Below are 22949 nucleotides of genomic sequence, written 5' to 3'. Positions count from 1 at the left end.
AAACTGTAATTTGCTACTGTTATGATAATTTAAGTACCTGATAGGCAGAATATCTGATATTTGGCCTCTGAGAAAAAGGGTCTTTCAACCTCCAGATTGAGAACTGCTTTTAAAAAAAAACTGAGAATAAATAATAAAGAAGTTTATTTTAAAACAATTACTTGGTATTTGTGTAACATGTGCATTGGCATGCCTGAGCCTGTACATACATACACATAAAATAAAATATACAATAAATTAGTAAAAACAGAAAAATAAAATCCAGGGGCTAAAGAGATGGCTCAGCTATTAAAAATACAAACTGCTCTTGCTAAGGATCCAAGTCTGGCTCCAACGAGTCCGGCAGCTCAGGGCCACCAGTAACTGCAGCTCTCGAGGCCTTTGACCACTGTTTTAATCCCTACCAGTTACATCACTTGACTTCATCCATGTGTTTACACTTTTACGGCACAGTTGCACTCTCCCCATGCTTAGACCCCAGCAGTACCTACAGGCCGCTCATTCCCCTCCACCTCACCCCACCCCAAGCTCACACCGTTCATGAGAGAAGGCTAATTTGGTCCTTCTCCCAGGACCTGTGAATATCATTTTCCTTCCACCTATGTGAGCTCTCAGCTGCAAGGAGACCCGGCTTGGGTGTGTGAAGAAACACCTGGATACTCTTTTTAGACCTGTAAGGAAATCTGTCTTCTTTGTTTAAAGGTGAGAATTTTACACATATGACTCAACTGAAGCGCTTATTCTGCTTAGAAACAAACAAATTTATTGCAAAGAATGCCAAACAGAAAGACAGGGGAAGCTTCTAGAAATATAATGCGGGCATCTTGCCTGAGGAAGACTCCACCCAAACTGGGAGACAGTCCCACTTTAGTTCTTCTTGATGCTGTCCGCCATGGTGAGCTGGTCGAAGAGCTTCTCCGCATCCTGATTTTCCGGAGCCCCCAACCGGCGCAGGTTGGTCATGTAGCCGCCCATCTCCTTGAGGATCTCTACCTGCTGTGGCAGAAAGTGGCACTTCAGGAAGTTGCACAGGTAGAGGTCACCTTTGCTGTTAGCCAGGCCATACAGCTGCAGAAGGCTCTGGTTGAGTGTTTTCTCCAGATGGAACGCGCACTCCATCGCCATGAGGCCATCCAACCAGTCCTGGCGGTCTTGATTGGCAATTCTCCCAAGGGTCAGGGAGCCCTGGCGCTCGGTCAGCAGGGAGAAGAGCATCTCGGTGCGTTCCATCCACTTCTGAGACTGACGCAGGAAGAAGAGCGCGAAGGACCCCAGGGCCACCTCTTCTTTATTGCAGAACGAGGCCATGGAGAGGTAGATGTAACTGCCATACAGCTGCAACTGGATCTGTGAGTTGAGGGCAGCGTTAGACTCCGACAGGTAAGTCTGCTCGAGCTGTGGAACAGAAGCGGCCATGGCAGCACGAGGTCGGCTGGAGCAGGAAGGCAGCAACTGACCGTTTGTGAGCTGTGGAGTTGGCGAAAGTGGCAGCAGGAGTCTCAGTCACTTCTGGAGAGGGAGGAGAGAGACTATCAGTTCCTGGCTCTGGCCAGTCAGGTAATAAGGCGGAGACAGAAGCAGTAACCGCCCAACAAGTTGGGGAAGACAGCACCAGAGAGACCGACCAACCGCAAAGGCTTGGCGGTCGGGGCCGGAGGGGATTGAACCAGGTGAAAGGTCGAGGAGCAAACCAAGAGAACAGGGTTGGTTCCACAGCAACCTGGAAGGCATTATACAGACCGTCCTAACTCTATAATATCTTTTAAATTTGTGGATTAACACCCAAGTATGTTTGTTTGTTTGTTCCTATTGAATTGTGTGGATGGTTGGTTACTTAAAGGAAATTATTTGAATATCACTTAATCATCATTTTCTCGTTAAAGTAGTTTTCTTTCTGGGTGGTGCCATTATTTCGTATTGTGAAGATGTAGTTTCCTTGGCCTGTGACTTCATTATCTATAGTAACGACCACTTCTAGGGAGAGATCAGCACACCTAGGATTTCTGAACAAATAGGAACAGGGAGTTTGGTCCCCAGAACTTGTGGAAGGAGAGAAATGATTCTCAACTTCTGTCCTGTGACCTCATTTGTACGATGATATGCCCAAGCCTGTATACACATACACATAATAATAAATAAAAGAAAATATACAATAAAATAATTTTAAAATACGTAAAATTCAGGGGCTAAAGAGATGTCTCGGCGATTAAAACCACAGAGTACTCTTGCTGAGAATCTGAGGCTGGCTCCAACCAGTCAGGTAGCTCGGGGCCATCTGTAACTCCAGCTGTAAAGGCATTTGACACTCCTGTCTGTTGAAGTCACCAGCTGTCTTGTGAAAACACCTCCCCCACCACATCACTCCACACACAGACGCATACTTTTAAAATACTTAAGATAAAAAAAATCTTTAGACACATAAAACAAATTCAACAACAGAGTGTTCTAGAGTAATAGAGTGTTCTGCAGTTCAGGATAGAGTTCCATGCCTATAATCCAGCATTTGAGAAGCTGAGGCAGGAGGAACTTTTTTCAAGATCATTCTGGGCTATCACATACCTTTACTCTGTAACCATCATCTATTTGATTTAAAAATTGTAAGTATTTAGAAATAGGTACTCCAAGTATCTTAACGTACCTCCAGCATATCCCACTACGTGTCCTGACTCTTGCCTTTCTTGTCTTTCCCTCTCCCGAGTCACCTTCATTCCTCTGTCCTGAGCAGCTTCTATTCTTTCATGTATCTATAGAAAACTTAGCTACCACAAATAGAAAATAAATGATATTCATTTTTCTGAGACTGGCTTAATTCATTAATGACTATCTTCAGTTGTATCCATTTTCCTAAACAATACTTCATTATTCTTTACAGCTGAAAAATATTCTATTTTGTACATAAGCCACATTTTTAACCAGTCTGATTTTTCCACTTATTTATTTATTTATTTATTTATTTATTTATTTATTTATTTATTCATTAATTTCATTTTACAACTGGATCACTGCTCTCCCTCTGGTCCTCCCTCCCACATTCCCTTCCCCCATTTCCCGCCCCTTCTCCTCTGAGAGGCTGTATTCCCCCACCTGGCACTTCAATTCTTTTCAGGGCTAGGTTAATTCTCTTCTATTGAGGGCAGACAAGGCAGCCCTATTGGAGCTACACAGATTCCACAGACAGGGATAGCCCCCTCCAGTTGTTGAGGACCCACATGAAGACGAAGCTACACATCTGCTACATATGAGCAGGGAGGCCTAGATCCAGCCCTTGAATATCCTTTGATTGGTGGTTCAGTCTCTGAGTACTCCCAAGGATCCAGGTTAGTTGACTTTGTTGGTTTTCCTGAAGCCACATTTTTTTTTTGTCTATTCCTCTGTTATTGCATACATAAGCTGGTTTGATAACTTAACTATTGTGAGTACTGCTATAGTGAACATTGATAAACAAGTATCTCTGTGGCGTGATGACTTGGAGTCCTTCAGGTAAATACCCATGAGTGGTATAATTGGGTCATATGGAAGGTTTTTTGTTTGTTTTTGTTTGTTTGGTTGGTTTGGTTGTTGTTGTTAGAAACCTCCATGGTGGCTTTCAATCCGCTAGAGTAGTTTACATTCCCATAAGCAGTAGATACACATTCCCTATTGCCCACCTCCTTGCCACATTTGTTGTTTGTTTTCATGAGAGTTTATTTTACTCCAGTCAGAATGGTGGTCATTAATAGAGTGTTCTTATAACTCCAAAATTAAGTCCCATCTCTATTAACAGACACAGGCCATTTTACCTCTTCTGTAGGCCTGCAACAACTAATAATTTTTGTTTCTATAGATGTGCTTATTTTAGCTTTTGCATATGGTTTCTTTCACTTGAGTTTAATTTCCATGCATTTTCATTGCTATTATAAAGATGTACTATATTTTATCAACAATTTTGATGTTCAAAGAAATCTAGGTTGTTTTCACTTTTTAGTTGTTATGACTAATGGACATTCATGTATAAACTCTATAAAAGATGTGCATTCCCAGTTATCTTGTAGAGGTGTAATAGTTAAATCATAGACTATGTTTAAGACTTTGCTAGATTCTTTTCCAAAATGATTGTGTCATTTTACATGTGTAGCAGCAATGTTTGAGGGTTTCAACACTGTTACTGTCTTTTAGATTTTATGATTTAGTCTAATGTTAGGGAAGAAACATAGTTTCTCACAGTGGTATTGGTTTGCATTTCCCCAGTGACTAATGATGGTCAACATATCTTCATGTCCTTATTTGCTATTTACAGATATTCTTTGGGGGGAATAGTCATTCAAATCCTTTGCTTATTTTTAAAAATGAATTGTCTTTTTATTGTTGGGGTATAACTGTTTTGTATAATTATGGATAAAAACCCTTTTCAGTCATATGATTTACAAATACTTTCCCCCATTCAGTGTATTTTGTCTTTTCACTTTCTGAGTGGTGTTTTGAAATCTAAAATTTCTTAATTTTGATGTAAAATTTATGGAGTTTTTCTTTCATAGTTTATGCTCCTTTTTAAGGTATTTTCTTCATTTACATTTCCAATGCTATCCCAAAAGTCTCCCCATACTCTACTCTCCCCAATCCCCTCCCCCCACTCCCACTTCTTGGCCCTGGCGTTTCCCTGTTCTGAGGCATATAACCAGAAGATGCTCCAATATGTAATAAGGACATATGCTCCACTATGTTCATAGCAGCCATATTCATAATAGCCAGAAACTGGAAACATCCCAGATGCCCCTCAACAGACGAATGCATGCAGAAAATGTGGTACAATTATACAATGGAGTACTACTCAGCTATTAAAAACAATGGCTTCATGAAATTCTTAGCCAAATGGATGAAACTAGAAATTATCATCCTTAGTGAGATAACCCAATCACAAAAGAACATACATGGTATGCACTCACTGATAAGTGGATATTAGCCCAGAATACCCAAGATACAATTTGCAAAACACATGAAACTCAAGAAGAGGAAGACCAAAGTGTGGATACTCCAATCCTTGTTAGAAGGGGGAACAAAATACTCACAGGAGGAAATATGGAGACAAAGTGTGGAGCAGAGACTGAGGAAAGGCCATTCAGAGACTGCCCCCACCTGAGGATCCATCCCATATACAGTCACCAAACCCAGACACTATTTCAGATGCCAGGAAGTGCTTGCTGATGGAAGCCTTATATAGCTGTCTCCTGAAAGGCTCTGCCAGAGCCTGACAAATACAGAGGTGGATGCTCACAGCCAACCATTGGACTGAGCATGGGGTCCCTGATGGGGGAGTTGGGAGAAGGGACTGAAGGAGCTGAGGTTCCCATGCAGGGAACAACAATGTCAACCGGCCAGACCACCCTGGAGCTCCCAGGGACTGAACCATCATCCAAAGATTACACGTGGAGTACACAAAGAGTATGCCATGTCGCTGGCAGCATATGTGGCAGAGGATGGTCTTGTTGGACATCAGTGGGAGGAATGGCCCTTGAGCCTCTGGGTGTTCGATGCCCCAGTGTAGAGGAATGCCAGGACTGGAAGACAGGTGTAGATGGATGGGTGGAAGAGTGCCCTGATAGAGGTGGGGGGGGGAGGAAGGGGTGGGGTGTTCCAGAGGGGAGACCTGGAAAAGGGATCACATTTGAAATTATAAAGAAAATATCCAATAAAAGGAAAAAAGAAAAATAAAAAAGAAACCATTGCCTAACTCAGAAATGTAAAGGTTTATACCTAGATTTTTCTTTTAAGTATATTACTTAAGTGACACTTAGTATCAAATTTTTATTTAAATGTTTAGGTTTTTTTTTTTTTGGTTGGTTGGTTAGTTGTTTTTTTATATCATGCCAATTAAGAAGCAATTTCATTTAAAAATTTTTATCTGTGTGTCTGTGGAGGAGGTACCCAAAGAGACCAAAAGAAGGCATCAGATCCCCTGGAGCTAGAATTACAGAAAGTTTGCAATCCCACCAGCAATGGAGGAGTGTTCCTCTTTCTCCACATCCTGGACAGCATGTATTGTCACCTGAGGTTTTGATCTTAGCCATTCTGACTGGTGTAATGTGGGATCTCAGGGTTGTTTGATTTGCATTTCCCTGATGACTAAGGACTTGAATATTTCTCTATGTGCTTCTCAGTCATTCAAGATTCCTGTGTTGTGAATACTCTGTTTAGATCTATACCCCGTATTTTGATTGGGTTGTTTGTTTTTTTTTTTAATTAGCTTCTTGAGTTCTTTATATACTTTGAATATTTGCCCTCTATCGGATGTGAGGTTAGTAAAGATTTCCCCCCAATCTATAGGTTGCCTATTTGTCCTATTGACTTTGCTTAAAGAAGCTTTTCAGTTTCATGAGGTACCATTTATCAATTCTTAACTTAGAACTAGAGCCATTGGAGTTCTGTTTAGGAAATCCCCACCCCCACCCGGTGCCAGTGCGATTGAGGCTCTTTCCCACTTTCTCCTCTAATAGATTCAGTAGAAAAACAGGGCATCAAGTGGAGGGATGGGGTTGCCATTCCACAGTCAAAAATTCTGACCCAGAATTATTTCTGTCTAAAAGAATTTCAGAGACAAAAATGGAGAAAAGACTGAGGGAGACGGTGACTGGCCCAACATGGGATCCATCTCAAGGGGAGGCTCCAAGGCCTGACACAATTACTGATGCTATTGTGTGCTTACAGACAGAGGCCTAGCATGACTGCCCTCTGAGAGGTCCAACAAGCAGCTGACTGAGACAGGAGCAGATACTTACATCCAACCATTGGACTAAAGTCGGGAACCCCTGTGGATGAATTAGGGAAAGGCTGGGAGAAGGTGAGGAGGAGGGACACCCCATAGGAAGAACAGCAGTCTCAACTAACCTGGACCCTTGAGATCTCTCAGACACTGAACTACCAACCAGTCAGCATACATTAGCAGATACGAGGCCCCCAACACATATACAGCAGAGGACTGCCTGGTCTGGCCTCAGTGGGAGAAGACTTGACTAACCCTAGAGAGATTTAAGGCCCCAGGGAGTGGGGAGGCCTGGTGGGATGGGGGGAGTGGGCATCCTCTTTGAGACATGGGGAGGAAGAATGGGATGAGGAACTGGGGTAGGGTGGATCTGGAGAGGGAGCAACAACTGGACTGTAAAAAAAATAACTATCTATCTATCTATCTATCTATCTATCTATCTATCTATCTATCTATCTATGTATGAAAGAATTACAGAAAGTTCTGAGTCACCTGATGTGAGTTCAGGGAACTATACATGCCCTGAATCACTGGGCCTTCTCTCTAGCCCATAGTTCCATTCTTTTATATGAGAATACTCAGTCGTTCAAAGCACCATTTGTTGGGAAGACCGTTCTTTCTCTTCTGTGTGGTCTTGCTATTATCCTGAGGAGGGAGCAACCAATATTTCTGAATTCTCAATACTGTTCTCTAAACCTATGGTTAAATATATGTCTAAACACTAGAACACTGTTTACTACAGCTTTATAGCAAATTTTTAAAAGAGAAAAGTGTGAATCTTCCAACTGTATCTTTCTGTTTTAGTATTCCTTGGTCTTTTGAATTTCCTTGTGACCTTTAGAATAGTTTCTTCAGAAGGAACAGCTGAGCTTTTGCTGCACATTGTATTGAATCTGCTGGTGATGATTCAAGATTGTTGATATCATTAAATTAACATTTTGATGTGTAAATATAGGCTATCTTTTAATTAGTTTAAGTCCCGAATCCCTTATATTTATTTAATTTTTAGTCTGGAGTCTATTTTCTAAGTTATTCTAAGTAGTATATATTATACTAAGTATATATATTACTTAGAAATATATATTGTACTAAGTATATATACTAATATTAATTATATATTAATATATAAGTATATAATCTAAGTAATATATATCTCAAGTAATACCACACTTCTGAGTAGCAACTCTCTAAAAGGAAGAAGTCAGCCATCTCTTATCAAGAATTAGAGATAAGGAAGACACACATGTTGGTCATCACATGCAAAAATACCTATTCCAAATTCACAGAGATAGCTTGTACTAATTATAATTGGATGTCAGTTTCCCTTAGTATAAGAAAATACCTTCTACTTTCTGTGAAATATTATGAGAGATTTAAAAATCAACTGAAAAAGTTTACTGTGTGTCATTTTAGAATAACTTTCTGGGTTATTTCCACTTCTCATTGACTTTGAGATATTTTATAACTGTAAATTGTAAAAAACAAAAACAAAAAAACTAATAATAATGCAAATGAATGTTGTCCACAGAAATGCAAATGATTTGTCTGGTAGAATGCAATTAATTCTTGAATCATTTTGCATCTATTTGAACATTCATTTCAACATTCCTTATTGCCTAAACAAATTCTTTGAGTTCTCCTTTGAACAATTTTTGTGTCAACATTTCTGTTTGTGAGACAGTCTCATTATGTTGTTCAAACTGTTTCTGACCTCATGAGACACTTTCTTCAATCTCTTGAATACCTGAGATTACAGGCATGTACGATTACACCTGGATCTCATTTGTAATATCATACTCATTTCCACATTAATTAATCTTTTCCATGTCCATATTTTATATTTCTATAAGAGCCATGATTGTTACTTCCTACCCTTTAATTATATTTTAACACTCTCGGTCCTCACACCTATTCCATCAGGATCATAAAGCCAACAAAAGTTTTCTTAATAAGCTAAACACATCTGAGAGGTACTCAGTAGAAATATGATTCCAGAAAACTATTTGAGACTTAAAGGCACAGAAATCACTAGTGGTGCAAACTGTAGATTTATAGCATATCTGAGGGAAAAGAGGCAAGGGTTACTTGGGGAAGGAAGGCTGGAAAAACCAACAGAAGAAGCCAGTGGTTAGAGAGCAGGCCATCGACAAATAGCACAAGAGCAGAATATTGTAGTCGCTGTAGAGAGGATGCTGGTACACACTGGGGATGGCAAAGAATTAAGAATGACCAGTAATACACTATAGATAACCAAACACAGTTGAGAGAACCAAAGAAGATGTGAGAGCTTCCAGACACAGAAAGGAGAAGGTAATCAGAGATTTGAGATGTTGGAAAGTGACAGATTCACATCGTAACAAGAAAGGTTGTGACTCATGATCTAGATGAAATTCATTCCAGAAGAAAGGAGTTGGGTATTTGAGTTTTTGGAGTCAGTATGAATGATCCCTTCATCAATGCTTATAGGTTCTCGAATCACACATCTAGAAAGGGAGTTAGGATCTGTGGATACCGAAAGTATACTGAATATCCAGGTATGACTTCTAGATAATGTTGCTTCCAACTGTTGAAGAGATGTAAGGTAACTCTAATATATTTAGGTGTGTCATAATACAGGGTTGATGTGTAGCACAAAGACCTTAGTTACATGGCAGCTTCTGCTTGAGTGGACATTAATAAGAAATGTCTGACAGTGACACCATTATATTCTGTAATAGAAATATCTCCAGTTTTCAATTCCTTACTGTTCTGACATTGGGAATATCATTTCATAAATAAAACACAAAATGAATGATTGTCCACTGAATTTAAAATATGTCCATGGTATGTATGGGTTCTCTAGAAGCTTATGACTGGTATTTGATTATTCCTTTAAATACACATTCTCTGTAAAATCACAAGCTTTCAGTCTTGTTCAGTGTGCTGGTTCTTCTCCCTCTGACTCCATAGGCCCACTCTCTGAGAGATCTAAGAGAGGATGGTTTCTGTTTGCATTTTATTCATTAGCTTTGTGTGCTCTAGCTGTGTATGGCCAGTCATTGGGAGGCCCTGGCAAAAGATGAGAGCTCAGGATCAGAATAAACCTGGGTATTAATTTTCTCAGTTCCTTTTAATCATTGCAGATCATTAAGAGGCACTCTATTTTCCTTTTAAAGACTTTGCTTTTTAGATAGTACAGCCATTCCTAGGGTAGATTAGGCTGGCTAGTTTTTTTTTATTATACTTTTTATTTTTTACACTCCATATTTTATTCCCACCAACCCCTGTCCACCATCCAACTGTTCCACATCACGTACCTCCTCCGTACCCCCTGTCTCCACGTGGATGTCCCTACCCCCCACCCTACCTGACCTCCAAACTCCCTCGGACCCCCAGTCTCTTGAGGGTTAGGTGCATCATCTCTGAATGAACACAGACCCAGCAGTCCTTTACTGTGTGTGTGTTGTGGGGCTCATATCAGCTGGTATATGTATGCTGTCTGTTTGGTGGTCTAGATGAGACTGCTGGTCCTCCTACGGGGTCACCCTTCTCCTCAGCTTCTTTCCTTCCCTGATTCAACAACAGGGGTCAGCTGCTTCTGTCCATTGGTTGGGTGCAACTATCTGCATCTGACTCTTTCAGCTGCTTGTTGGATTTTTCAGAGAGCAGTCATACTAGGTCCCGTTTTGTGAGTGCTCCATAGGATCAGTAATAGTGTCAGGCCTTGGGACCTCCCCTTGAGCTGGATCCCACTTTGGGTCTGTCAATGGACCTTCTTTTCCTCAGGCTCTTCTCCATTTCCATCCCTGTAATTATTTCAGACTGGAACAATTATGGGTGTGAGGTGTGACTGTGGGATGGTATCCCCCTCTGTCACTTGATTTCCTGTCTTCCTGCTGTCTTCCTCTCCCCACTGTCAGGCATTTCATCTAAGGTCCCTCCCTTTGAGTCCTGAGAGTTTCTCACCTCCCAGGTCTCTGGTGCATTCTGGAGGGTCCCCGCCTACCTCCAGAGGTTGCCTGTTTCCATTCTTTCTGCTGGCCTCAGAGCTTCAGTCCTTTTCCCTCACCCAATACCAGATCAGAGTTTTATGTCAAGTTGACACAAGCTAGAGTCATTTGGAAAAGAAAATAAAAGTTGAGAAAATGTTCCCACAAGATCATCCTGTGGTGTACTTTATTGATTTATGATTGATATAGGAGGGCCCAGTTTGGTGTGGACAGTTCCATCTCTGGGCTGGTGGCCCTAGTTTGTATAAGAAAGCCATCTGAGCAAGCCATGAGGATCTCAATCAGCTTCTGCTTCTAGGTTCATGCCCTGCTTGCGTTCCTGCCCTAACATGCCTCTGTGGTAGACTGTAACACAGAACTTGTCTTAGTCAGGGTTTGTATTCCTGTACAAAACATCATGACCAGGAAACAAGTTGGGGAAGAAAGGGTTTGTTTAGCTTATACTTCCACATTGTTGCTCATCACCAAAGGAAGTCAGGAAGGGAACTCACACAGGGCAGGAACTTGGAGGCAGAAGCTGATGCAGAGGCCATGGAGGAATGTTACTTACTGGCTTGCTTCCTTTGCCTTGCTCAGCTTGTTTTTTTTTTGTTTTTGTTTTTGTTTTTGTTTTTTTTTTATAGAACCCAGACCACCAGCCCAGGGATGGCACCGTCCCCAATGGGCCCTCTCCCCTTGAGCACTAATTGAGAAAATGCCTTACAGCTGAATCTCATGGAGGCATTTCCTCAATGTAGACTCCTTTCTCTGTGATAACTCTAGCTGTATCAAATTGACATGCAAAACCATCCAGTACAGAACTGTAAGTAGAAATAAATCATTCCCTCCCCAAGTTGTTTCCCCTCCATGGTGTTTTATCAAAGCAATAGAAACTACAATGAAAGACATAAGTTGGTTCCAGGTCATGAGGAATTTCTGTGACCGACCTAACCATATGTGTTTGGAGACATTGTGAAAGGTCTTTGGAACTTTGGCCTAGAAAATCCATTGAGTGTTCAAAGCTTGGTGAGCTGTTGTGGGAACTTGAAGGGTGTGCTGGCTAGTTTTACATCAGTTTGACAGAAGCTGAAGTCATTTGAGAAGAGGGAAACTCAAGAAAATACCTTCATAAGACTGGGCTGTAGGTCCAGTTGTGGGAAAGCAGTCTTGTAGGACATTTTCTTAACTAGTGATTCATGGGGGGAGAGTCCAGTCCACTGTGGGCTTGAGGTACTGGGTGCTATAAGAAAGCAGGCTGAGCAAACCTTACTGAGCAAGACAGCAGCACACATCTCCATGGCCTCTGCATTAGCTCCCATGTCCAGGTTCTGCTCTGTTTGAGTTCCTGGCCTGACTTTCTTCAATGATGGACTACAGTTGTGTGGAAGTGTAAGTCAAATAAACCCTGTCCTTCTCAACTTGCTTTTCATCATGGTGTTTCATCATAGCAACAGTAACCCAAGCTAAGATAAAGGATAATGCTGGAAGAAATAGAGATGATGGAGGCCTGGCTCATGAGGTTTCAGAGGAGAGCAAAGACTCTTCCAAGGTCATTCATGTGATATTTTAAATTAAGAATTTGTATTTCTGATCACCTTGGGCTGGAGAATTAGCTGTGAATAAGAATAGACCTGCATAAATGAGGCTGAATCTTCTGGAAAGTGTTTCCTCAGGTTTAGCACATAGAACTTTTATAAATACTGCTCAGCTAAAAGCGATTTGTTGTGAAGTTTTTTGGTTCAAGTTTAATTCATAGCCTAGGAAATTCATGGTAACCCAGGAAAACAGTGTGCAACTTGAAATTCCTTCAGGCCAGAGGATAATAGAACTGACAGAAAAATAAAGTGTCTAATCTAAGACAGTCTCTGGCAACAAAAAGTGGTATAGGTAGGACAATCACTTGCGATTCGAGTCTGTTTTCTATCGTGTGTATTTGTCTGGCCTCTGGCTCCCTTTTTTCCTTGAGACTCTAGCCTTTGGATTACCTTTCATCTAATTAGTTGACCTATTAAAATGAGAATTTCAGAAGAAAAAGGAGGAGAAAATTATTCTCTACTTGTTAGTAACCATGGTAAAAAAAAAAAGTCTGTTTAAAGATAGTATTGACTTAAGTTTCATTAAATATTACTTATTTCAAGTAACTTTTTGTCCTTCTTAACCCACCTACTGTGGTCCATAGTTATAGCTTTTGTAGGATGTTTTATGTAACAAAGCATAGCAACGTATTAGCTCAATCAATGCACAGAAGGAATTATGGATGCTGACTAATTACACATCAATGGCTTGAGAATTTACTTCCAGGAAACAAAGTATAGTGCTCAACTGTAGCTAGCGAAAACATATTTTAGTCTTCTTTACTATCTTTTCTAAATAGAGCATGACTAAATGGTGTGACATTCCATTCCTTCATAGAACACTGGGTATAATAATGAGACTAGGGCTAGGTGACACTGGAGTAAATATTTACTTCTTGGTCATAATTAGTCAGAAGCAGCTGACTCTCTTTCATGGGCCTCTACCTATGGTCAACTTACATATCCAGGCTAAATTCTGACCTGTAGCTCTAACCCCCTCAGAATGTCACTTGCAACTACACAATAAGAAAACAGGAAGCATGAGCACTTTCATGTAATCTTCACCATCTTAGACCAGAAGGCCTATGTTTTAGCATAAACTCAAAGAGCTGGGGCAATACAGAAGGAAAGCATGATATTAGCCTTTGCTCCTGGTCACTGGTTTCTCACATTTTAAATATATTTCCTTGAAACTCATATTTTGCCCAGAGTTGTTCATTGACTCCTTGTCCTAATCATATGGTAAAGAGGTTTTTTTGGTGGGGTGATCTATAAGTTTTGTATATGTATAAGTATTTGAAATAATACAATTCATGTGCTACACTCTACATAATCACTTCTAAAATTCTATTTTGGTTACATTTTTCCCCACCTCTGATCCTATCTCAGGTTGCAGTTCAGACTCAGACCCAACCTCATTTCCTCTCAAAACCTTCTCTATGTGAAGTAGACACAGCCTTCCCTGAAAAATCTATAGTATCATAGCCTTCACAATTAGCATGACAATCAATTATGGTTTCCACACTGATGCTTGGACTATAATTACCTTTAACTAGTAATCATCTTGTTATCTGTCTCACCCCTCTACTGCAGTGCTGTTTCTGACTCATCAGTCTCTAGAGAACTAACTCACTTGCGTCACTTCCATAGGAAGTAACCAGAGAGATTGGCCTGGAATAAGTGCTCAAAACACACATGACACACAACAGACACACGGCTCCCCTGCAAACTTACTCATCTTGTCACCTCAGGATTATACCAGTTTGGATCAGAGCTGATTGCCAAAATAAACCTCCCTATTAAAAAGAAAACAAACAAGCAAAAAACCAGTCTGGTTTAACTGGATTAATAAATTGCAAGTATGTAATCAGCATCCAAATACCATATTCGAGGACCTGTGTTAAACATGTGATTAGAACATAATCTCCAGAGTCTTTCTAGATTTTAGAAGTGGAATTAATATCAACCAAGAGTATGTAGTAATCCTTCTCCAAAAAAAAAAAAATGGTCTAACAGTTTGTCCTTTCCTTAGTTTATTTTCCTTGTTCTTTTCTCTCTTTTTTTCTTGTTCTGTTTTTGGTGTTGTTGTATTGTTACTGTTTATAAAACATAGTTTCACTATGTATTGCATAGTATGCTTGAACTCACTCTATAGTTTATTCTGTCCTTAAACTTGATTCTCCTGGCTCAGCCATTTGGGTCCTAAGCATACAGGCATGTGGCATCATGCCTGCAGTTCTACTCCATGTTTAAACATCCTGATCATTCTTTCTGGCTTTGGAAGTTATTTTGCTCACCACTGAGAGTCAGAGACACAGCATATTAGAATGTCCAAAGAATGAGTAGACCTTTCTTTATTCACTTTACAAGTTTTTCTTCTGGGATTTCACTCCTGAGAGACTTATCACCATGTTATGAGAGGATCAAACCATGTGAAATGGCCATGAGGAGGTAATGTGGGAGGGCTTCCTAGACAATAGTTAACATCAATTTCCAATCATGTGAGTGAGCTATTTTGCATGATCTAGATGACTATGGCCTAGCTGTCATCACAAGTAGGCAATAACCACTGTAATAAAGACAATGGAGGCTAGAGATTTGGGCTAATAGAACCGTAGTGGTTGGAAGGAAGGAAAGGAAGGAAGGAAGGAAGGAAGGAAGGAAGGAAGGAAGGAAGGAAGGAAGGAAGGAAGGAAGTGGGAGAGAGGGAGGGAGAAAGGGAGGGAGGGAGGGGAAAAAGGAAGTAAGCTGCTATATAGAAAATGTTATCTGAAACATAAGGCCACCATTTTTTTTATCAGTATAATGGGCCCACAAGAAAATGAAAAAGGTAAAAAATGCTCAGGAATAGAGACAGAAAAATACCTTTTGAGTGGATGGGTAGAAAATTTCTAGGCAAAACTTGAGATAGAGAGCTTCCAGTAAGTGATCCTCTATGAAATGGAACATGTGGACCCAGAGCTGCAAGCTGTTAGTGATGGGTGGCACCTGAGCACAAAAGAATCTTGGGTCTGGGAAAATGTCTGAAAATCCAGAATTTTGGTCCTAGGGCACTTAGGTATTTTTAAAAGAAGAGAATGTGGGGGACTTTTGTCTTAGACTCATGAATCTGACATACAAAAGAATCAGGGTGAAGAAGCGTGAGACTGAAGAGCAAAAGAGCAGTTGGGAGACATTTGTAATGGTCCTGGGGCATGTGGAATAGGCAGTAACAAGAGCAATACACAGTAAGTAGATGTGTCATTGCAGTAGAAAATAGAATTTAAAGGCAAGTGTGGCTAGTCAAGGAAGAAAACAGAATCCAGTGTTATTTGGCTTGGGGGGTTTGATTCACCATTCTGTGAGACTGTTAATGCAGAAAGCCAAGGAATGTTAGTTAAAAAAAATATGACCTGGGATTAAGTTGGGCCTTTGTGTCCGGAGTCATCCAAGAGAAGTCGTCCTATAGGAAAGGTCCAAAGTTCAGGGAAAGGGACTCAACTAGCATAGTAATTTTAATAAAAGTGTCCAAAATATGGAGAATTGATGTTCCTTTGTGGGTATTTATTGTTTTAGAGTAATATGTTAGGGGAGAGTGTATCTGAGATATAACATGATAGTAGGCAATACCCTGGAGTGATGCTATAGCCAGTAAAAGTTGGTGTTAGGACCTATTTTTTCCATTAGCAATAATGGATTTTAGGGAGTTGTAGACATGCTTATCCAGACTCCTTTGTGGCTAATTTGAAAGAATTTGTCTTGAAACTACAATTGTGAGTACAGTTCATGGCTATGAAAGATTTTCTCAGCATGAAGCTAACTGGCCCACCTGGGCATAAGCTCTGTGTTAGCTTTATTAGGCCCAGTCTCCTAGTACCTGGACAATTTCCCAGCATAAGGATACATAATATGCCAGCTATCTTAATGACAGGTGGCATCTAAAGGCTTGTAGATATGGGAAATTTACTTTGATTTTTAAAGAAAATATCTGAAGTCTCATCATGATGATGAGATTCCAAAGAAATCATTTTTATAGCATATGCTCCTTAAATAGGTGATTATTTGAAAGATAAATGGAATACTTTTAAGCAGGCATCTAAAGTGCTATAATAAAGACCATTACAGACTTTCTGTATTATGCTGACAGAGTTACTTAGATTTATCACCGTGGATGTGAACAGCTTGATTTAACCCAAGGAGGCAATTTGTTGGGGAGGTGTTTTTGTGTATGCTGTAAATGAATTTTTACTATTTTTCAGGGGCCCTGAAAGGCAGATTAAGCATCTGACATAACTTCCAGCAGTCTGTTTTACTCCTTGATTTCTGCTGATGTTTAGCCACACTACTATCAGGAAAAAAAAAACAATTATATCACTAACTTGCTTGCTTTTATGTACTCTGACCATGACTATTCCACATGTGAATATTTGAAAATTGACTTAGTTGGAATCCTCAGTAGGAATCTACTTACTAAAATTTCATGCCTCAAAATACAAACAAGTGATATTTTGACTTCTTTCTTTCCAATTTGTATTCCCTTGATCTCCTTTTGTTGTGTAATTGCTCTGGCTACAACTTCAAGTACAATGTTGAATAGGTAGGGAGAAAGTGGGCAGCCTTGTCTAGTCCCTGATTTTAGTGGGATTGCTTCCAGCTTCTCTCCATTTACTTTGATGTTGGCTACTGGTTTGCTGTATATTGCTTTTATTATGTTTAGGTATGGGATCTTGAATTCCTGATCTTTCCAAGACTTTTATCATGAATGGGTATTGGATTTTGTCAATGCGTTCTCAGCATCTAATGAGGTGATCATGTGGTTTTTGTCTTTGAGTTTGTTTATATAGTGGGTTACATTGATGGATTTCTGTATATTAAACCATCCCTGCATCCCTGGGATAAGGCCAACTTGGTCATGATGGATGATTGTTTTGATGTTTCTTGGATTCGGTTTGCAAGGATTTTATTGAGTATTTTTGCATTGATATTCATAAGGGAAATTGTTCTGAAGTTCTCTTTCTTTGTTGGATCTTTGTGTGGTTTACTTATCAAAGTAATTGTGGCTTCATAGAATGAATTGGGTAGAGTACCTTCTGTTTCTCTTTTGTGGAATAGTTTGAGAAGAGTTGGAATTAGGTCTTCTTTGAAGTTCTGATAGAACTCTGCACTAAACCCATCTGGTCCTGGGCTTTTTTGGTTGGGAGACTATTGATGACTGCTTCTATTACTTTAGGGTAAATGGGACTATTTAGATCCTTAATCTGATCCTGATTTACCTTTGGTACCTGGTATCTGTATAGGAAGTTTTCCATTTCATCCAGGTTTTCTTGTTTTGTTGAGTATAGCCTTTTGTAGTAGGATATGATGATGTTTTGGATTTCCTCAGGTTCTGTTGTTATGTCTCCTTTTTCATTTTTAATTTTGTTAATTAGGATACTGTCCCTGTGCCCTCTAGTTAGTCTGGCTAAGGGTTTATCTATCTTGTTGATTTTCTCAAAGAACCAGCTCCTGGTTTGGTTGATTCTTTGAATAGTTCTTTCTGTTTCCACTTGGTTGATTTCAGCTCTGAGTTTGATTGTTTTCTGCCATCTACTCCTCTTGGGTGAATTTGCTTCCTTTAGTTCTAGAGCTTCTAGGTGTGCTGTCAGGCTGCTAGTGTATGCTCTCTTTGGTTTCTTTTTAGAGGCACTCAGAGCTATGAGTTTTCCTCTTAGGACTGCCTTCATTGTGTCCCATAAGTTTGGGTATGTTGTGGCTTCATTCTCATTAAACTCAAAAAAGTCTTTAATTTCTTTCTTTATTTCATCCTTGACCAAAGAATCATTGAGTATAGTGTTGTTCATTTTCCACATGAATGTTGGCTTTCTATTATTTATGTTGTTATTGAAGATCAGCTTTAGTCCGTGGTGATCAGATAGGATGCATGGGATAATTTTAATATTTTGGTATCTGTGGAGGCCTGTTTTGTGATGAATTATATGGTCAATTTTGGAGGAGGTACCATGTGTCGCTGAGAAGAAGGTATATCCTTTCGTTTTAGGATAAAATGTTCTGTAGATATCTATTAAATCCATTTGTTTTATAACTTCTGTTAGTGTCCATGTGTCTCTGTTTAGATTCTGTTTCCAGGAACTGTCCATTGGTGAGAGTGGGGTGCTGAAGTCTCCCACTATTTTTATGTGAAGTGTAATGTGTAGTTTGAGCTTTACTAAAGTTTCTTTAATAAATGTGGCTGCCCTTGTATTTGGAGCATAGATATTCAGAATTGTGAGTTCATCTTGATAGATTTTACCTTTGATAAATATGAAGTGCCCCTCCTTGTCTTTTTTGATAACTTTGGGTTGGAAGTCAATTTTATTCTATATTAGAATTGCTACTCCTGCTTGATTCTTCAGACCATTTGCTTGGAAAATTGTTTTCCAGCTTTCACTCTGAGGTAGTGTCTGTCCTTTTCCCTGAGGTGGGTTTCCTGTAAGCAACAAAATGTTGGCTCCTGTTTGTGTAGCCACTCTGTTAGTCTATGTCTTTTTATTGGGGAGTTGAGTCCATTGATATTAAGAGATATTAAGGAAAAGTAATTGTTGCTTCCTGTTATTTTTGTTGTTAAAGTTGGGATTCTGTTCTTGCAGCTGTCTTTTTTTAGGATTGTTGAAGGATTACTTTCTTGCTTTTTCTAGAGTGTAGTTTTAGTCCTTGTTTTGGTGTTTTCCCTTTATTACCCTTTGAAGGGCTGGATTCATGGAAAGATATTATGTGAATTTGGTTTTGTCATGGAATACTTTGGTTTTTCCATCTATGGTAATTGAGAGTTTTGCTGGGTATAGTAGCCTGGTGTGGCATTTGTGTTCTCTTAGGGTCTGCATAACATCTGTCCAGGATCATCTGGCTTTCATAGTCTCTGGTGAGAAATCTGGTATAATTCTAATAGGCCTCTTTATATATTACTTGACCTTTTTCCCTTACTGCTTTTAATAGTCTATCTCTATTTAGTGCACTTGTTGTTCTGATTATTATGTGTTGGGAGGAATTTCTTTTCTGGTACAGTCTATTTGGAGTTCTTTAGGCTTCTTGTATGTTCATGGGCATCTCTTTCTTTAGGTTTGGGAAGTTTTCTTTTATAATTTTGTTGAAGATATGTGCTGGCCCTTTAAATTGAAAATCTTCATTCTCATCAACTCCTATTATCCGTAGGTTTGGTCTTCTCATTGTGTCCTGGATTTCCTGGATGTTTTGAGTTAGGATCTTTTTGCATTTTGCATTTTCGTTGATTGTTGTGCCCATGTCCTCTATGGAATCTTCTGCACCTGAGATTCTCGCTTCTATCTCTTATATTCTTTTGCTGATGCTTGTATCTATGGTTCCTGATTTTTTTCCTAGGGTTTCTATCTTCAGGTTTGTCTCCCTTTGTGATTTTTTTATTGTTCCCACTTCCCTTTTTTGGTCTTGGATGGTTTTGTTAAATTCCATCACCTGGTTGGTTGTGTTTTCCTGTATTTCTTTAAGGACTTCTACCTCTTTAGCAGTATTTTCCTGTATTTCTTTAAGTGAGTTATTAAAGCCCTTCTTGATGTCCTCTACCAGCATCATGAGATATGATTTTAAACCTCTCCCCTGGTGGGGAAGCTGCCTAGATGTCTGGAGCCCTACACGGGTCTGTCCCAGAAGCTGTGTCTCTTCTGCAGTCAGCTCACTCACCTTTAGCAGTCCATGAGCTGACCTGAGCAGACTGGTCTCTGAGAGATCAGGGACCCAAGATGGCTCCCTCACCTGCTCTGAAAGAGTCCTCCCGGGCAACACCTCTCCTCTGGCGGGGAAGGTGCCCAGATGTCTGTAGCCTGAAACAGGGTCTGTTCCAGAAGCTGTGTTGCTTCTGCCTGTCCCAGAAGGTGTGTCACTTCTGTAGTCCGCACTCTCACCTGTGCAGACTAGTTAGTCTCTGTGGGATACGGGACCCAATATAGCTCCCTTACCTGCTCCGACAGAGCCCTCCCAGGCGGACCCCTCTCCCCTGGAGGGGAAGGTACCTAGATGTCTGGAGTTAGAAAAGGGGTCTGTCCCAGAAGCTGTGTCACTTCTGTAGTCTGTACTCTCACCTTCACAGACTACTCACCGAGGGATCCAGGACCCAGGATGGCTCCCTTACCTGCTTGGCCAAGCCCTCCCCGGCGGACCCCTCTCCCCTGTCAGGAAAGGTGCCCAGATGTCTGGAGCTAGAAAAGGGGTCTGTCCCAGAAGCTGTGTCACTTCTGTAGTCTGTACTCTCACCTTCACAGACTACTCACCGAGGGATCCAGGACCCAGGATGGCTCCCTTACCTGCTTGGCCAAGCCCTCCCCGGCGGACCCCTCTCCCCTGTCAGGAAAGGTGCCCAGATGTCTGGAGCTAGAAAAGGGGTCTGTCCCAGAAGCTGTGTCACTTCTGTAGTCTGTACTCTCACCTTCACAGACTACTCACCGAGGGATCCAGGACCCAGGATGGCTCCCTTACCTGCTTGGCCAAGCCCTCCCCGGCGGACCCCTCTCCCCTGTCAGGAAAGGTGCCCAGATGTCTGGAGCTAGAAAAGGGGTCTGTCCCAGAAGCTGTGTCACTTCTGTAGTCTGTACTCTCACCTTCACAGACTACTCACCGAGGGATCCAGGACCCAGGATGGCTCCCTTACCTGCTTGGCCAAGCCCTCCCCGGCGGACCCCTCTCCCCTGTCAGGGAAGGTGCCCAGATGTCTGGAGCTAGAAAAGGGGTCTGTCCCAGAAGCTGTGTCACTTCTGTAGTCTGTACTCTCACCTTCACAGACTACTCACCGAGGGATCCAGGACCCAGGATGGCTCCCTTACCTGCTTGGCCAAGCCCTCCCGGGTAGACCCCTCTCCCCTGTCAGGGAAGGTGCCCAGATGTCTGGAGCCTGAAATGGGGTCTGTCCCAGAGGCTGTGTTGCGTCTGCCTGTCCCAGAAGCTGTGTCGCTTCTGTAGTGTACACTCTCACCTGCGTAGACTACTCACTGAGGGATCCAGGACCCAGGATGGCTCCTTTACCTGCTCTGGCCGAGCCCTCCTGTGTAGTTCTGCAGTCCACTCGCTCACCCTTCACATTCCATGTGCACCTCATTCTGCTTTCTTATAGAACATAGAACCCAGGGATGATTCCACTCACAATAGGATGGACCCTTCCATATCAATGTAGTGATAATTTGAGAGTTTGAGGTTCTTTAAAAAACACAGAATATTATTGAAATATGATGTCTTTTTAATCTCAGTTATGGGATGTAGGGCTGCTTCAGATTGTCTATAGCAGCTCACTGTGATTTTCCTCATGCTCTAGCAGGGGTTTGATTCTGCCAGCTGCAGATATTTTTTGCATTTGTGTAGCATTTGGAATTCTGGGGACTTTTCAGAGGGTAAATAAATGCTAGGCCCCCTGAGAAGTGGGGTGGGTTGTTGGTTAGTTATTAGTTGCTGTTGGTTGCAGTTTGTTAAGTAGTAGTGTGCAAAGAAGAATAACAAGAAGAAATTAGATATCCTGATGGCAAAGATCAAACTTGCCCAGAAAACCTCAATGCCCCAAATCAGCAGGAAGTAGTCTATTGATAATGTCGACTCCTTTCTCTTCTAACCTTTTTTCTCTCATATCTAATGTTCGGTGTTTGAAAGGGTGGAGAAGGGAGGAAGAAAAAAAGAACCCTCAAAGTAGCCAGTCCAGCTACACATCAATCACTAAGAAAACGCTTGAAAGGCTTACCTATAGCCCAGTGTTATGGAGGAGTTTTCTCAATTGGCGTCCCTCCTCTCAGATGATTCTAACCTTTGTCAAGCAGGCATAAAATTAGCACAGCAAAATTCCATTTCTTCAGATGCCTAGACTCACAAGTAAAAGCAGAAATGATTTCAGAGTGTCAATATGGTTCTTCAGAATGGAAAGCTAAAAGTATTTGAAGACCTCAAATGATTTGCAACACTGTGTCCCAAATTCTCTAGCACAGAAGTCTCCAGAACACTGAATCTTCAGTATTATACTCCAAGCTCTCACAACTTATAATTTGAAACAAAAATGAATTCTGGGGATAGCTGGTGGGTGGTAACTGCTTATGAGTACACAGAGAGCTTGGTTAGGTACATGACTATGTTCCTTAACATCATGGACTCTACTGAAAAGGGGCTTACATAATGTGCTAAGACATCAGTGTCCCTGAGGTAAAAATTTCTCCTCAGTAGTGTACTGAAAGCATTGCTATATGCAGCAGTGGTGGTTACTATGACTTGTGAAATCTCACCTGAAGAAAGAACATCACTCCTTTCTCCATTTCTTAATTTCTCTCCTGTATCTCCTTTCAGTTGTTTATTATTTGATCCAAGGAAGCTTTGGGATATACTCTGAGAATATACTACACCAGCAACCTTGTTATCACTTAGAGGAAAGAAGAGATTTAGTGAATGGACATTACTTTCATGAGCTCTGAGCTTCATAAATGTTATTTGAACAAGGGGAAAACTATGGGATGATGAGAAGAGGGAAATGCAATGGATTTTCACTTTTGGAATTTATTCATTTTGCTGCTTATTTAAAACAAAATCAAAGTATAGCTGTGATATGATGGAAAAACAATGACAATCCCCAGAGACTGAACCACCAACCAAAGAGCACAAGATGGATCTAGCGCCCCACTCCCACCTAGTAGCAGATGTACAGCATGGTCTTCATAT

At 40.8% G+C, this 22949-nt stretch overlaps 1 protein-coding gene across 2 annotated transcripts; it reads right to left on the bottom strand.

Moving 5' to 3' along the window:
• Nucleotides 1–737: 737 nt before the first annotated feature.
• On the bottom strand, nt 738–21352 carry Fthl17a (ferritin, heavy polypeptide-like 17, member A). Of its 2 annotated transcripts, none has more exons than NM_028046.1 (2): nt 21285–21352; nt 738–1509 (listed from the first exon to the last, which is right to left on the bottom strand). In NM_028046.1, the coding sequence occupies exon 2, from the start codon at nt 1414–1416 to the stop codon at nt 868–870; it is 549 nt and encodes a 182-aa protein (NP_082322.1). In that variant the 5' UTR covers nt 1417–1509; nt 21285–21352; the 3' UTR covers nt 738–867. The 2 variants fall into 2 exon arrangements, with proteins under 2 accessions (NP_082322.1, XP_011245986.1); XM_011247684.2 differs by having other exon boundaries at nt 741–1509; nt 21235–21350.
• Nucleotides 21353–22949: the final 1597 nt, after the last annotated feature.

Source organism: Mus musculus, chromosome X (genome assembly GCF_000001635.26).
Source record: "Mus musculus strain C57BL/6J chromosome X, GRCm38.p6 C57BL/6J".
Classification (NCBI taxonomy): Eukaryota; Metazoa; Chordata; class Mammalia; order Rodentia; family Muridae; genus Mus; species Mus musculus.
Note: the sequence above shows the minus strand (reverse complement) of the source record. Positions and strands in the feature narration are given on the sequence as shown.

What these genes read in the sequence shown, in the direction of transcription:
- Fthl17a (NM_028046.1), bottom strand. Translation starts at nt 1,416, where the DNA reads ATGGCCGCTTCTGTTCCACAGCTCGAGCAGACTTACCTGTCGGAGTCT.